The sequence below is a fragment of the Emydura macquarii genome, unplaced genomic scaffold (genome assembly GCF_026122565.2).
Source record: "Emydura macquarii macquarii isolate MOO-44397 ecotype Brisbane River unplaced genomic scaffold, CSIRO-AGI_Emac_v2 contig_2473, whole genome shotgun sequence".
In the NCBI taxonomy this organism is placed as follows: Eukaryota; Metazoa; Chordata; order Testudines; family Chelidae; genus Emydura; species Emydura macquarii.
The window spans coordinates 24,916,817-24,932,144 of record NW_027132610.1 but is presented as its reverse complement, the minus strand read 5'-3'; the positions used below and the strand labels follow the sequence as shown (position 1 = coordinate 24,932,144).

Here is a 15,328-nt window from a genome sequence, read left to right as displayed (position 1 = left end):
TTAAGAATTTCATTATTCCAGCTAGGTATCTTAAACCAAAGATCTAAAAGGCAAAGTGACAACTTAGTCCCAACTAAACATTTAGCCATAATCTTACACCTTCAAAAGTATTGCATAGAGCCTACAAGTATGCAGTCACATGTTCTTTTAATGTAGAGTACATTACCTTGTTCAAGAAACAATAAAAATATATCTTAATTTTCCCTAATGTTGTATTTGACTTGAATCAAGAGGTAAAGCTAACATTCTGAATTTTATAATTTCAACACAGACAAAATAATTCACATATTAAAGACAATGGATAAGTGAACAAGTAGTGTGGGGTTAATGCTACAGTTACATTTCTGAGTGTGAAGTATTAGCTTTCTTAATTTATGCAGAATGCAATGCTGCTGAAGTACAGCAATTATCTTACAATATTTTCACCACTCAAATCTGATACAGCTAGTTATATACTTCATGCTGCTCTGCCTTCTAAGTGAAATGGACTGTGACCTTCAGTCGGTCAGACGTTTGGGTTTAAGTTGTATACCAAGGCCAATTACACTATATTCAAAACGTAAGATGGTGGTGTTTTGTTTTTTAAAAAACTGGATCAGACTTAGAAAGAACCATTTAAAAAGTGAAACTTGTTTCTCAAACAGAACATATTAAAAGTTATATTTCTGTCTCTAGACATTACAGGTTGATTAGATAAAAATGAAGTTCTAAATTCACATTCCTTACAAATGTGGAAAAATTCACTATTTCTACTGTGTGACAGAATTCAAAGTCTCTACCAAGAAACCATACTTTGATGTTACACTTTCAATAAAATACGGGGAAGGTTTAAGGCCCGTCTGAAGCCTAAATCTAGTAACTAAAGTAACTAAGCAATATACTGAAAGAATGGGCTATTAGTGTACTTAGTAGATTAAATGGAAAGTTAGGACAGCAAAGCTTGGACATGAGATACGAGAAGTGATCAGACATCAGAAGAGCTATATTAATGGTAAATGTCTTGTAATCTGGGTTCCTTTGATAAAAAGTGACAAATTTCTAAGACTATCAGTTATACTTTGCTTGATTTAGACATCTTTCTGTAAGGAATGTCAATGTGGTCTTAAAGGGAAACAGTACAGTTTAAGAGATGTTACCCCAGTAATTCTGTAGAAGAATATGAGCATAAGCTCTTTGACAGTAATATTCTGCATCATCTGGCTTCTGTTCCAAGGCCACTGTCAGCTTCTGCAAATCCAAATACAAAAATTTAACATGACAGTTTCCGTAAATCCCTCTAACAATAGAAACCAGTGTGTAGCCCACAGTGTTTGGGCTGTAGCCCAGAAATGTGTTGCTTGAAAAAATCAACCACCAATTAGCACAATTTTGCTTTAGAGAAATTATACTGGAACCAAAAATCCTGAGCTCACAGGAATGTCTGGTATTCCCCCATTTGATCCACACCTTACAAAGTCCAAAATATGATTGACTGGCTCGTATTTTTTCAAATGACTTTTGCAAAAAAAACAAACAAACCAGCAAACATGCTTTGAATTAATAAGTTATTGTGCACCCATTTCCATGATGTGTGTGCAGCACAGACCAATTTATAAAATCCCAAAATGAGCAGCAATAACTGCTCCCCATACTAGATATGCACTTGGAAATAAGTGTTTCTGGTTTACACCTTACCAGGTTTGACTGAAGAAGGCAAGTCTTGTACTGCTTTCTGAAGCTATCAGGATAAGGGATAATTACTTTCAGTAATTCTACTTCCAGAGTTACTTCAGTGGATTCCTACTCTCACATCTCAGCTACTTAGCACAAAATACACAGAAGCTTCAAAAGCCCTCGAAGTTCTTCAGTCTTGAGGAACAAAAAGGCTAGTCTCATAGCAAAACCAACTGCCGGTATCTCAGCACCCACTAAAACACTCTCTGAAGAATAGGAATCCTATCAATATGGCATCTTAAGTAGTAATTACAGTATTGCAAGTATTTCCTTCCCATTGGTGCAAAACATGAACAAGCAAACAGGAACAGGGAGCTGGCAAACAGAAGCAACAAACAGGAGTTTTGCAAGGGAATTCTCCAGGTGAAGGGGGAGAGACCACAAGATCCTTCAGGTGAGTTAGTTTGTTTGTGTGCTTGCTCACTCAAACATTAGTGTGGCCTCTTTTGGGGGCTGTGTGCTGAGACAAGCACCCTGCTACGCTAGGCTGAGAATTTACCAACAAGTTCTAGCCTGCTTTCTTTTGATTCCCAACCCTCTTAAAATCCCTTGACAAGGGGCGGGGCTAACCCAGGGACAACAGAGGTTTAAAAATCCAGCTCCTAAATAAGCAGAGGCACTAGCGAACATTAACAGGCAGCATGTTTAAACCAAACATAAGGAAGTACTTCTTTACATAACATACAGTCAAGCTGTGGAACTTGTTGCCAGGGGATGTTGTGAAAGCCAAAACTATAACTGGATTAAAAAAGCACTAGATAAGTTCATGGAAGATAGGTCTATTAATGGCTATTAGTCAAGGTGGTGAGGGACGCAACCCTCTGGCTCTGGGTGTCCCTACACTTCTGGTTGCTAGAAGCTAGGAGTAGATGACAGGGGTTAGATCATTCAATAACTGCCTTGTTCTGTTCATTCCCTTTAAAGCATCCAGCACTTGCCACTCTCAGAAGACAGGACACTAGGCTAGATGAACCATTGGTCTCACCCAGCATGGCCATTCTTATGTTCTTACATGATGCATATTAAAGCCTGTATTTAAGAACAGTTCAGTCAGTGTGGTCTATAGCGATTGGAACAAGATCAGCTGCAGTAGGAGCCCCCAGCTAAAAGGAATCCTGGCTAATAAGTATTCTTCCTGGGCTTCCAAGGGAGTATAGCAGCGCTGCCACCATGGAAAGATAAGGTATGCACTACCCTCCAGAACCAAGCTAACTCTTCCGGCCAGTGCACTCTGATGCAAGGCAACAGTCCCACAGTACTGCCACTCTTCCCCATTTGACGCTAGAGCCACTACTGCACTAGAAATGCACAGTGCTTGCACTCCTCAGTCACACTGTGCCTGACCTCTGCAAAGGAATACAAAGGACTGGAAGGGTAGGGGAGACACTCCTTGCATCCCCTCCTTCACATGCTCAGGACAGTCACCCTGTCACTTCAAGACCCACGTGAAGTACAACCACAGAGATCACAATTTGAGACAATTGTTTTTTACTAAGGCTTCATCAAATTCCACTGGAGATTTAAGTCTCGAACAGTTGCTGCATTGTAAGTAGAGTTATAAACTTGTATTTTTAAACTCATTATCCAGATTTCTCGTTTGCAAAAAATTGGGAATGATGGCAAAACAGGACAACATAGGCTATACATTTCAACAGATGCTACTTTTTTTCTGTATTTGTATTGTTGCAGAGCTCAAAGAACACAATTAGAAACAGGGCCTCCTCATGCTAGGTGCTGACAAACAAACAGGAAAACACAGCCCCTGTGCAAAAAGGAGTTTATAAAACAAGGTTACTTACCAGTAACTGATGTTCTTCGAGATGTGTTGCTCATGTTCATTATACTATAGGTGAGTGCAAGGCACCGTGCACGGTTCCTGGAACTTTTTTCCTCCTTAGCAGACCCCATAGGGCCGGCTCACGCGCACAGGGCTCCAGGGGGCACCAGCCGCAGTATATGAGGCATTGCTGGCCCTACGGCCCCTCAGTCCCATCTTTCTGCCAACTCCGGCAGTGGGGACAGGGGGTGGGTTGTGGAATGGACATGAGCAACACATCTCGAAGAACATCAGTTATTGGTAAGTAACCTTGTTTTCTTCTTCAAGTTTTCTTCTTCTTGCTCATGTCCATTCCACCATAGGTGACAAACAAGCAATACCTTGGAGGTGGGTAGGAATTACTGGTGAGCTGCCCTCAGCACAGCTCTGCCGAATCCCACGTCCTCTCTTGCCTGCTGTACAATGGCATAGTGGGACATGAAGGTATGCACCGACGACCAGGTGGTGGCTTTGCAGATGTCCTGCAGGGGCACTCTCTCCAGGAAGGCTGTAGACGAGGCTTGAGCTCTGGTTGAATGCACTCTGATGGTTCCCGGAAGCGGCACCCTCGCCTACTTGTTGCGGAACTTGATACACGATGTAATCCACGAGGAGATGCGCTGGAGTGGAGACAGGTGAGACTTTCATCCAGTCCACCACTGCAACAAAGCGCTGTGTCAATTTCCGGAAGGGCTTTGTATGCTCTATGTAGAAGGCCAGGCCTCATCTCATGTCCAGCGAATGCCACCTCCTCCGAACCGTGCAGTTTGGGAAAAAACAGAGGGAGAAAAATATCTTGGTTACAATGAAATTGGGAAACCACCTGGGGCAGGAAGACTGGGTGTGGCCTCAACTGCACCTTATCCTTATAGAACATTGTATAAGCGGGCCCCGAGGTCAAGGCCCTAATTTCGGAGACCCTCTTAGCTGAGGTAATGGCCATCAGGAAGGCTACCTTCCATGAAAGCATGAGCAGCATGCATGAAGCCATGGGTTCAAAGGGGGGCCCTGTGAGTCTCGAGACGACCAGGCTGAGATATCAGGGAAGAATCGGGTCACAGACCAGCAGATACAGCCTCTCCACCCCCTTGAGGAACCTGACCGACATGGGATGGGAGAACAGCGATCTCCCTCTAGCGGCTGATGGAAGGCCGAAATGGCCACCAAGTGAACCTTCAACGAGGCCAGTGCCAGACCTTGGAGCTTTAGCTGGAGAAAGTACTCCAGGATCGCCTGCAGAGGCGAGAGACTGGGCAGAATGCCCTGGGACTCCGCCCAAGAGATAAACAGTTTCCACTTAGCCCGATACACGATCTGTGTAGAAGGCTTCCTGCTGCCACACAGGACTTGTTGGACCTGCACCGAGCAGGCTCTCTCTCCCTCCGTCAGCCACACAGCCTCCGGGCCATGAGGTGCAGGGAGTCCAAGTCTGGGTGCAACAGGAGACCATGGTCCTGGGAGAGAAGGTCGTGCAGCCTCGGGAGCTCCATAAGCAGGGTGATCAAGAGGTCCAGCAGCATGTTGAACCAGTAATGTCTTGGCCAGGCCAGAGCAATGAGTATGACACCCTTGGACTCGAAGATAGGCATAAGTGTAAGGCTGTAAACTGGTAGTGGGAGCCAGCCACCGTGAAGTGGAGAAAGCGCCTGTGGCTGAGGAGGATGGACACATGAAAGTATGCGTCCTCTGAGGTCGAGGGTGGCATACCAATCTCCTGGATCCAGGGAAGGGATTATGAAGGCTAAGGAAACCATGCGAAGCCTGAGTCGTTTGACATATTTGTTTAGACGACGCAGATCTAATATGGGTCTCAGACCCCCCCCTTTACCTTGGGGATGAGGAAGTACCTCGAACAGAACCCTTCCCCCTTGAGGAACCATAACCGCCACTCCTATGTTGAGGACGGTGTCCACCTCCTGCAAGAGGGGTTGCTCGTGAGAGGGGTGCCTGAAGAGGGACAGAGGAGGGAGGGTATTGGGGGGGGGTGGAGGTAAATTGTATGGCGTAGCCCCCCGGAGACTATCCCGAGGACCCAATGGTCCAACATAATATATGCCCATTGGGGATAGAAGGGCCTTAAGCTGTTCAGGAAAGGGCGGGGTGGATCCAGGAGAGCAGTAGGGGCACCACCCTCGGGCGCACCATCAAAACTGTCTCCTACGATTGCCCAATCCCCTGGGGGGCCCCTGCTGGGGGGCTGAGGATGAGCTGGGGGCTGATTCTGTCTTCTAAACCCCCTATTTCTGTAGGATTGAAAGGCCTAGATGGAGGCCTTGGCTGCTGCTGTGCCTGGGGCCGTGACTGACGCCTGGAAGCTTGGTGCGTGTACAGGCCCAGGGAGCAAAGCGTGGCCCTGGAGTCCTTCAGACCGTGCAGCATTGCATTGGTCTGGCCGGAAAAGAGGGCTGACAAACCGAAGGGGAGGTCCTGGATTGATTGCTGCACCTCCTGGGACAGGCCAGAGGATTGCAGTCACGAGCACCTCCTCATGGAAATGGCGGAGGCTATGGCCTTACCCACCAAGTCAGCCACCTCACTGGACGTTTGGAGCGCTGCCCTAGCCACCGTGATTCCTTCATCCAGGATGGTGGTGAAGTCTGCAGCCTGGTCCTGGGGCAGGGCATCAGAAAACCGCCTGAGGGAGTCCCAAATTAAAATTATATCTCCCCAGCAGGGGCTGATGGTTGGCAATCCTGAATTGCAGGGCTGCCGTGGAATAAATTTTTCTCCCAAACAAATCCAACTTTTTGTTGTCTTTGTTCTTGCGAGTGGAACCAGGCTGACCTTGTCTGTCCCTCTGGTTGGCTGAGTCCAGCGCCAGCGTTCCTGCGGATGGGTGAGTGAACAGATACTCAAACGCTTCGGCCAGGACATAATACTTTTTCTCAGCCACCTTCGACGTAGGGGCGACCAAAGAAGGGGGTGCCACAGGGCCTTAAGAATTTTGAGGACCCTATCGTGGACTGGTAGGGCCACTCTCGATGGGGCAGCCACCGCCAGTACATTGAAGAGGACTTATGAGGAGAGGCTGAGGGAACTGGGCTTGTTTAGTCTGCAAAAGAGAAGAATGAGGGGGATTTGATAGCAGCCTTTAACTACCTGAAAGGGGGTTCCAGGGAGGATGGGGCTAGGCTGTTCTCAGTGGTGGCAGATGACAGAACAAGGAGCAATGGTCTCAAGTTGCAGGGCGGGAGGTCTAGGTTGGACATTAGGAAAAAGTTTTTCACTAGGAGGGTGGTGAAGCACTGGAAGGGGTTACCTAGAGAGGTGGTGGAATCTCCATCTTTAGAGGTTTTTAAGGTGCGGCTTGACAAAACTCTCGCTGGGATTATTTAGCTGAGGTTAGTCCTGCTTTGAGCAGGGGGTTGGACTAGATGACCTCCTGAGGTCCCTTCCAACTCTAATATTCTATGATCATCGGCCTCCATTAAGTCCTTGACCTCCAGCCGCAAGTTAGAGGCCACCCTCTTGAACAGCTCCTGGTGCACCCTGAAATCCTCCAGTGGTGCCATGTGGTCCCGGGAGACTGCCTTGTCCGGGGAGGAGGAAGAGGACTGCCGAGGCACATCCAGTGTGTGCTCTCCTGCCTGCCGAACGGATGCACCCACAAAGGATCCATTCCTGGGGTCTGACTCCTCGTCTGAGGAGCGGTGTCTATGGGCCTTCTCCTGTGCTGGGGGCATGGACTGCACCCCCACTGACAGGGTGGATTGGGGTCCTGTTTCCATCTGGATGCCCCATGGGGCCCAATAAGGCCATTGTTGCAGCCATTGTCCCTGGGGCCAAACCAGGGCTGACTGTGCCACCTGCTTTGATGCCTTGTGGGGGTGTCAGCTGTCCTGACGACTGTCCCCTCTGTGGGACCCCGAGCCACTAGACCGGCAGTGCCGTCCTCGGACCTGGGTGCCGTGCCATGCTGGGGATCGTCCTCTCGATGCCTCCGATGTGGAGGACGACGAGGACCACCTCTGTCGTCACAAGCAATGCTGATGGACGTAAGGGCGCTCCGAAGAGCTCTCGGTACCGGAACGCCGTCTCAGTACCAAGGACTTGCGGTGCCACTTGCCCCTTGGTGATCGAGACCGGTGCCGCTCCGAACTCAGCAGTGCCAAGCTTGACTCCAGCAACCGGGTTCCTCATCAGGGACTGCATGGTGTGGGATCTTCGTATGGCAACCGGATTCTGCGTCACCTTGGTGCGGCGAACCCCTCGGTGCCGGGGATCTGGAGCAGGAGGTGTCTGAGCTCCTCCTGACAGACCTTGGCCTGCGCTGCCTCCGGTGCCAGGGACCGATGTTGGAGCCAAGAGGGAGACTCCGCATCCTGAGTCGAAACAGGATCCTACCTGGACTGACCGCTGGGAGAGCGTCCTCGCTCTACCCGCGGTGGCCCTCTGGCGGGAGATCTTCCCCCCTGTACCAGGGATCTCCACCGCTCTTTGGGGGGACTCAACGCGGGCTTGCCCCGGGATACCGGCCCCTTCACCCTTGGCAGGGGTGTGGGGGAGTGGGGTGTACGTGGAGATGGCATGGGCAAGGCCAACAAGGCTCTTGCCGCCTGAAAAGCCTCCAGTGTCGATGGCGTCAGCAGGGGCACTCTCCCACTTCCAGGAGTTGGGGGAGGCTCCCTGACCGGAGATGCAGGCATCAGAGAAGACTCAACGGGCCGTGGCCGATGCATCTCCGCACTCGACCCTGTCTGTACCGACGGCGCAGGGAACTGTCTGCGCTCTGCGTGCTGCCTCGTCTTCTTTGGCACCAGGGATGTTGCTCAGTGCCAAGTTGAGCCTGGTGCTGGAGGTGCACTCTGCTCCGAGGAGATGCTCGGTGCCGAGGTGGAGCAGGATGGCTTGGATGCTGGGCGGAGCGCTGCCTCCATGAGCAGGGCTTTTAACTGGACTTCTCAGTCCTTCTAAGTCCAGTTTAAAAGCCCTGCAGATCTTACATTTATCTTTTCTGTGCTCTTCCCCCAGGCACTTAAGGTACCGAGCATGGGGATCATTGAATGTGAAAGCCTTCCCACAGGAGGCACACGGCTTAAATCCAGGCAACCGGGGCATGGCTCAGCCGCTCTAAGTCCCTCAGGGACTTCTTATCGAATTACATTTAACACTACTTAACTTAACTACTACTTAAAACTAACTAAAGTAGTTTGAATAACAAAGAGTTCAAACAAAGGGAACAGTACTTGCAGAGAGCAAGGCTAGTTCCAACAACCACCATGGGCGGAAAGAAGGAACTAAGGGGGCGTAGGGCCGGCAGTGCTCATATACCACAGCATGCGTGCGGGACTCCAGGGGGCACCAGAGCTGGCTCTACGGGGTCTGCGAAAGGGGAAAAAGTTCCGGGAACCGTGCACGGTGGCATGCACTCACCTATAGTGGAATGTACATGAGCAATATAAAAGGACATTTAATACAGTATTAAAAGTTTCATCTAGAAGAGGGCCCAACTGCCCATGTTTCTCCTTTAATAACTATAAAAGGCATAAATCTGATTAATGGAAGGTGGATCAAGGCTCCTTTTGCAGAATTAAAGCAGCCAGCAGCACTACCATGAATCTGATGATGGAATCCAGTACCATACATAGAAGACACTAGCTCTTTGTTAGCTATGTTGTGGGTTCTGATATGGACCACCACTATTTAATGAATGAATGAATTCTAAAGAACTATCTATAATACCTCAACAGGGAATAGAGCAGGGATGGCCAAACCGTGGCTTGAGAGTCACATGCAACCTTTACAGTTAACGTGCAGCTCAGAGTCCCCCTCTCCCCAATTCTAGACTGGGGTAGGGAGGTTGGAGCTAGAGGATTCTGCCCAGCAGGGAGGGGGGCCTCAGGGAGTCAAGAAGTTCAGCCACCCTTGGAATACAGTATCCAGAGAATATACATACAGGGCAGCCAGCACATGTGGCAGTGAACTCCGGGATGGCCCAACAAAGAGATAGGAGAAATGGCAGACCAAACATGTTACACAAAAAAGCAGCGTTTGACATGGCTATGTGAATGCCTTCCTAAGAACTCAGTATATTCAAATTCAGTTTATTTTAAAAGTAGCAGCCATGGAAAAATTTATAACAATAAGGGCCATCTTCCTCCTTTTCCTGTATAGAACTCCTATCTAAGAATGAAGACATACATTGAAAACACTCCAGCTAGTACAAAACGCAACAGCCTAATTGCTTAGCTACATTTCTAAACAGATCATCCTGGTGCTTCATTTTCTGTACTCAACGGAGAGCCAACGGAAATTACAATTCAATGTGTCTGGCCTGACTCTCAAAGCTCTCCATGGGACTCCCCCAATGGCTACTTGAGAAATTGCCTCTCCATGCACCAGCATGACTTCCCACAGCAACTACATTCCAGTGAAAGTGTATACCAGAAGTAGGAGGCAAAGGGATTCTTAACAATTGAACTCACCTATAGACAAGGAACACACACATTAGCTAGATAATTTTAAAGCTTGGGCTCAACACACAGAAAAGGTTGCAGATGTGTCTATAGTTAATGATATTCCATAGATCACCTTTAGTTTAAAAGTGGACGACATCTCCAAAATTCATCCTTTCTACTCCATTCTCTCTATTAAGATCTTCACCTGAGCCCCAAATCGCTAAACTTGCTCAATCAATGAGATGATTGCAACAGCAAGCATCATTTATCTTGGCCCACTATTCCAGTTACATCTAGCTCCTCTCCAAATCTTTCAGTTATTTTTCCTTACCTACACACCTGCTTCAAAGGCTTAGTCCTTGCCCCCAAATAACTGTATAATTTCATATCAGTATCCCGGTGCATGTTTTTTATTCTCTTTTGCTCCCGACACCTGAAATCTATTCCTTTACTGCCTATCATGCTCCTAGCCTTTCTTCAAAAAGAGTACTTACTTCCAAGAAAACCTAACTCAAGTATCTCCTTTCAGAGAAACAGTTATGGTGTATACTGAGAGAGGGAAAGAACTATTAAAACCACGCATAAAACTTCACTGCTCAGTCACTCTGCATTTTTCACTGCAAACCATGCTTCATCTGTATGGTATTTAAACTTTAATCTACTCAAAGTTAGGATTCTGTTTTTATCATTGTCTGTAATGCACCTAGCATACACAGTTGGCACCTTATAAAAATACTAATGCTGGAAACAGCTACTTGAGGCAACCTATAATAGCAAACAGTCACCTGGAGAGAAATAGTGACTTAGGAGGAAAAGGTGGTCAAGAAACCTGGATTCTTATTCCTGCCCCCAAACCAACTCAGCCCCGCCGCTGGAGAGTCCCTTCAGCACTCCGTGCCTCAGTTTCCCCAACTGTATGAGACTTTTCCACCTTGCAGGGATATTGAGGCTCAGTTTCTTAGCTCCTAAAGGGCTCTGAGCTTTTCTTACAATAGCAGCTGAAACAGAAAAGCTAAAGGTAACAAACACGACAGAAACTCGAGGTAACCTGAACGACTGAGCTGCAGCTGCACCCAGCGCGCCCACACCAAGGACACAGGCGGCCGAGCGACCGGCCGAGGCTGCAGCTCGGGGACAACCCAACACCCGTCCCGTCCCCAGAGGAGAAGACGGGCTAGGCCTCACCCAAGGGATGGAGGGATGGGCGGGCGGGGCGCCCCAGCACCCACACAGCGTGACGCGAGGAGAGACCCTGGCGCCCGCCGGCCCCTCCCCCCGAGCGGCCGGCGGGGCGGGGCGGGGCGGCGCGCCGAGAGCACGGCCCGGGGTACAGGAGTCCGGCCCCTGTCATTCCCCCTCCCCCACCACAGCCACCTCTCACCTGCGTCGCCGCCCCGGGGTCCTGCTCGACGTCACCGTCCGAGAACCTGGCGAGAGAACAACAGGGCAGCGCGGGGTTAAAGGAGGCCGCGGGGGCGGCCAAGGCTACGCAGATGGGGGGAAGGGACAAGGAGCGGGGGAAACTCACCGCGGACAGGCCGGGTCCAGGGCCGCCGCCGCCGCCATGCTGCAGTGCCCGCTCCGCCACCAGCGAGGGAGCTGAACCGAGCAACAACAAACCCACTCCGGGTTGGCTGGCAGCGGCGCGCATGCGCGCGCAGGGACTGATGGGACAGAAAAGGAGGGGTGGCGGAGTGACGTCACTCCCCTTCGCATAACAGCCGCGTTAGTTCGTTGCTAGGGAGGCAAACGTCCCTTCCCGTGCGCCCCCTAGCGCGGGAGGACTGAGCTGGAGGGAGGCAGGCGCTCAGCCCGCCAGCTCCTGTCCGCCCCCCCCCCGCCCCTGGCATGGCAACGAAACAAACCCCCCTGGGGTGGGCGGGGTCGCCGAGCTCGCGGCGCACACGGAGCTCCCCCACCCCCCCTCGCCCTCTCCCTGCGCGGCAGCGGGACCTCAGCAGGGCGCAGCGGCTGGGCTGCGGGAGAGACTCTTCCGCTCGCTCCTGGTCCCGCAGCTTGTGCTCCGCTGCTGCCCCGTGGCACGGGAGGCGGGCGCAGAGGGGCTGGCAGGGGAAAGCAGCAGCTTTGACCCTGCTGAAGGGACGCACCTGTGTGCTGCGCACAGGGTCTCCCAGCTGGCCTTTTAGTTTTTACTGACGGGAAGATCTGAAGTGGATTTTTTTTCACGGCCAGGGTAAACCTTTTTACCGACATCACTCACACTACGGTAAACAATACCATAAAGTCACAAAAGTGCGTACTCACGCCCTCGCACTATTCCGTACACAGGAATTTGGAAGAAGGCAATTGTTTTAGCGGCAGTTAATTGATCAGTCGGCTTCTTTGGGCGTATGCAATACTACAAAACTGGAAATTGATGAAGTCATGGTCGGTGTAGTTTTAGGATACAAGAAGTGACTCTGAACGACAACAATCAATGTCAAAGTACAATACGTTTTATTTCTACCCAATTTTATGGACATTTTAGTTTATTTACGGATTTACTGACAGTGTTTAAATTGTACATTTTTTACTGAGTTGGCAACAGGCCTGTGGGCTGCTCTCTACAGTCTGTGACAGCTTCTTGGACCCTCACCCCTGTCCATCTTCTCTGCCACTCCAGCCTTTAGCACTGGGAGGGGCTTGGCTTGGCCAAAAAAAAAAAAAAAAAAAGGCTCCCTGCAAGCAACTCCGCATCCCAAACTCTGCCTTCTGCCGCGGTGGTCCGAGTTCCCGCTGTCATCGTTGTGTGATGTATGGGTGGTGATATTTAAGGAGTTGTGTATATGTACTGAAAATATATTTTTTGAGTCTGTGTCCCAGGTAGGGTTGACACACGTTTTGCCAGACAAAAAGGTGTACTTGTTTGCCTAGGTTCACGTATCAATTAAGCATTGTAAGCCAACACAAAGGGATGCCAATTTGCATATGGAATCAACGTGAGTCTGTGAAGACAGTTTGGAGCGAGAACACCAGGAAAGGAATCATGGAGGTCATCCTGACTCAGGGGACAAAACAATGAGTTTTGGGAAAAAGGAGAAGCAAGGGGGCCATTTTGTTATTCATCACTGAGGGAGCAAAAAGGACAGAACTTTTTGCATTCATGAAAAGTGGATCCCATTCACGTTGGTTGGCAAAGCTCAGAGATTGCCTTAGGTGAGAAACTACTTTAGACAAAGATTTTAGCCTGTTAAAGTTTAGACTCTAAGAAGCGTGTTATACTTTTTGTTTTATACATAACAGCTTGTTTCCATCATTCTCCTTAACCCAGTATCGCTTAAATCTTATCTTTGATAATAAATGTATGATTGTTTTCACTATAATTATATCTCAGTTCTATGATGTTATAAAAGACCTGATCCTGAGTTGTACCAGTCAAGCTGTGCGTAATTTCTGTGAGCGTACAGTGACTGAGGCTGGATACTTCAAGGGGGATGCTTTTAGAGGAGCTCAGGGGCTGTGGTACACCCACTGTTAACCTGGAAGGCAAAGGCAAAACATAAAATTATCACTGATAAAGTTTGCAGATGACAACAATTGGGGGAGAGGTAAATAAGGAAGAGGACAGTTCATTGATTCAGAGCAACATGGATCAGTTGGTAAACTGGATGCAAGCAAACAACATGCATTTTAATGTGGGCTAATATATACATCTAGGAACAAATAATGTAGGCCATACTTACAGAATGAGGGACTCTATCCTGGGAAGCAGTGACTCTGAAAATGATTTGGGAGTTGTGGTAAATAATCAGCTGAACATGAACTTCCATTGGCATGCTGTGGTCAAAAGAGCTAATGTGATACTGGGAAGCATAAAAAGGGGAATCTCGAGTAGGAGTTGGAGAGATTATTTTACCTCTGTATTTGGCACTGGTGTGACCACTGCTGGAATACTGTGTCCAGTTTTGGTGCCCATAATTCAAAAAGGATGTTGATAAATTGGAGAGGGTTCAGAGAAGAGTCACAAGAATGATTAAAGGATTAGAGATGGACTGAAGAAGCTCAGTCTATGTAGTTTAACAAAGTGAAGGTTAAGGGGTAATTTGATTAGAAGTATCTACATGGAGAACAAATATCTAATGATGAACTCTTCAATCTAGCAGAGAAAGATGTAACACAATCCAATGGCCGGAAGTTGAAGCTAGATTAATTTAAACTGGAAATAAGATGTAAATTTTTGACAGTGAGATTAATTGACCATTAGAACAATTTACCATGGGTTTTGGTGGATTTTCCATCATTAACATTTTTTATAACCAAGACTGGATGCATTTCTAAAAGATGTGCTCTAAGAATTATTTTGGGGGAAGTTATCTATGGCCTGTTGTTATACAGGAGGTCAGGCTAGATGATAATGGTCCCTTCTGGCCTTGGACTCTATGAAAGATAGGGCTAGCAAAGCCCTGAGGAAATTGCTTGGGTGGTTAAGAGACTGGGAGTATCAGAGAGCTAACATCTGGTCAAGCACAAGCAAACCTTCCGCTCACTAGAGGCAGAGGGTAACAAGGTGAGTCAGTCACAGAGGGAATGTTTTTTATTTTAAATATCACCTCAGTTTTGCTTGTATTACTAAATATTTGTATTGTGGCAGAGAGGCCCAATCAGCGATAAAAATCAGATTTTAAAATGCTTTTTCCATCTTCCCACATCCTGTGTCTTTGTCTAGTTAGAATATAAGGACTTCAGGATGAGGACTATTGTGTACAAGGTTACAGTGCCTACCACATTTCTGCTTCATTAAAAAAAGAAGTTTCTCTTACTACTATAATTCACAGAGGTTTCAGTTATTATAGCAATGTTTTCCTAAGATTTATTCAGGTGCAAGTGCTTTTCAACCACATAGAATAATTCTAATACTTAATTGCTCCCATCAATCTATCTAGTACTAAATCTGATAGGAGAAAGGATTTTAATTTTAATTTTGTGAACCAAACCAATAACAATCCTGAATATTCAGTTCTGAAACCATGAGATTTTTACATGGTTTTCACATTATGCATAATACAGTTAGTAGAATTTTGTTAATTTTAAATTTTTTCCTCTCTGAAAGAACTTGCAGTACACCATATTATGAACTTTTTGCAAAATATACAAAACTTCTCAAAATAATTTGGATTGGTCTAAAAATAAGAATTAAAATCAAATTGTACATAAATTCTGTTGAACTTTCATTCTGTTATAAATTAAAATGGCCAAAGTCTATACCTCTTTAGTAAAGAAGTTTGCTATGGAAAGCAATTGAACTTAAAGAACTGCGAACTAAAATTAAAATTGAATTAAGCCTAGAAAATGTTTGTTAAAAGTTCCCAATAAGAGATACTAAGGACATTTGTTTTAACTTTTTAAGAGCCCATTTCCCTCCTCATCTCCAGTTTGCGAAATCATCCAGTACTTCCTGGTT

At 47.6% G+C, this 15,328-nt stretch overlaps 1 protein-coding gene across 3 annotated transcripts in view; it reads right to left on the bottom strand.

Annotated features, from left to right (window-relative positions):
- Positions 1–11,568, bottom strand: part of SUGT1 (SGT1 homolog, MIS12 kinetochore complex assembly cochaperone) — a 47,515-nt gene extending 35,947 nt beyond the window's left edge. For 2 of the 3 annotated variants that reach the window (XM_067563200.1, XM_067563201.1), the window contains exons 1-3: positions 11,456–11,567; positions 11,309–11,354; positions 1,137–1,227 (exon numbers count right to left, since the gene is read on the bottom strand). In XM_067563200.1, coding sequence (XP_067419301.1) covers positions 1,137–1,227; positions 11,309–11,354; positions 11,456–11,493 — 175 coding nt within the window. In that variant the 5' untranslated portion in view covers positions 11,494–11,567. Of the gene's footprint in view, positions 1–1,136; positions 1,228–11,308; positions 11,355–11,455 lie in introns of all 3 variants that reach the window. The other variant, XR_010922626.1, reaches the window with a different exon arrangement.
- Positions 11,569–15,328: the final 3,760 nt, after the last annotated feature.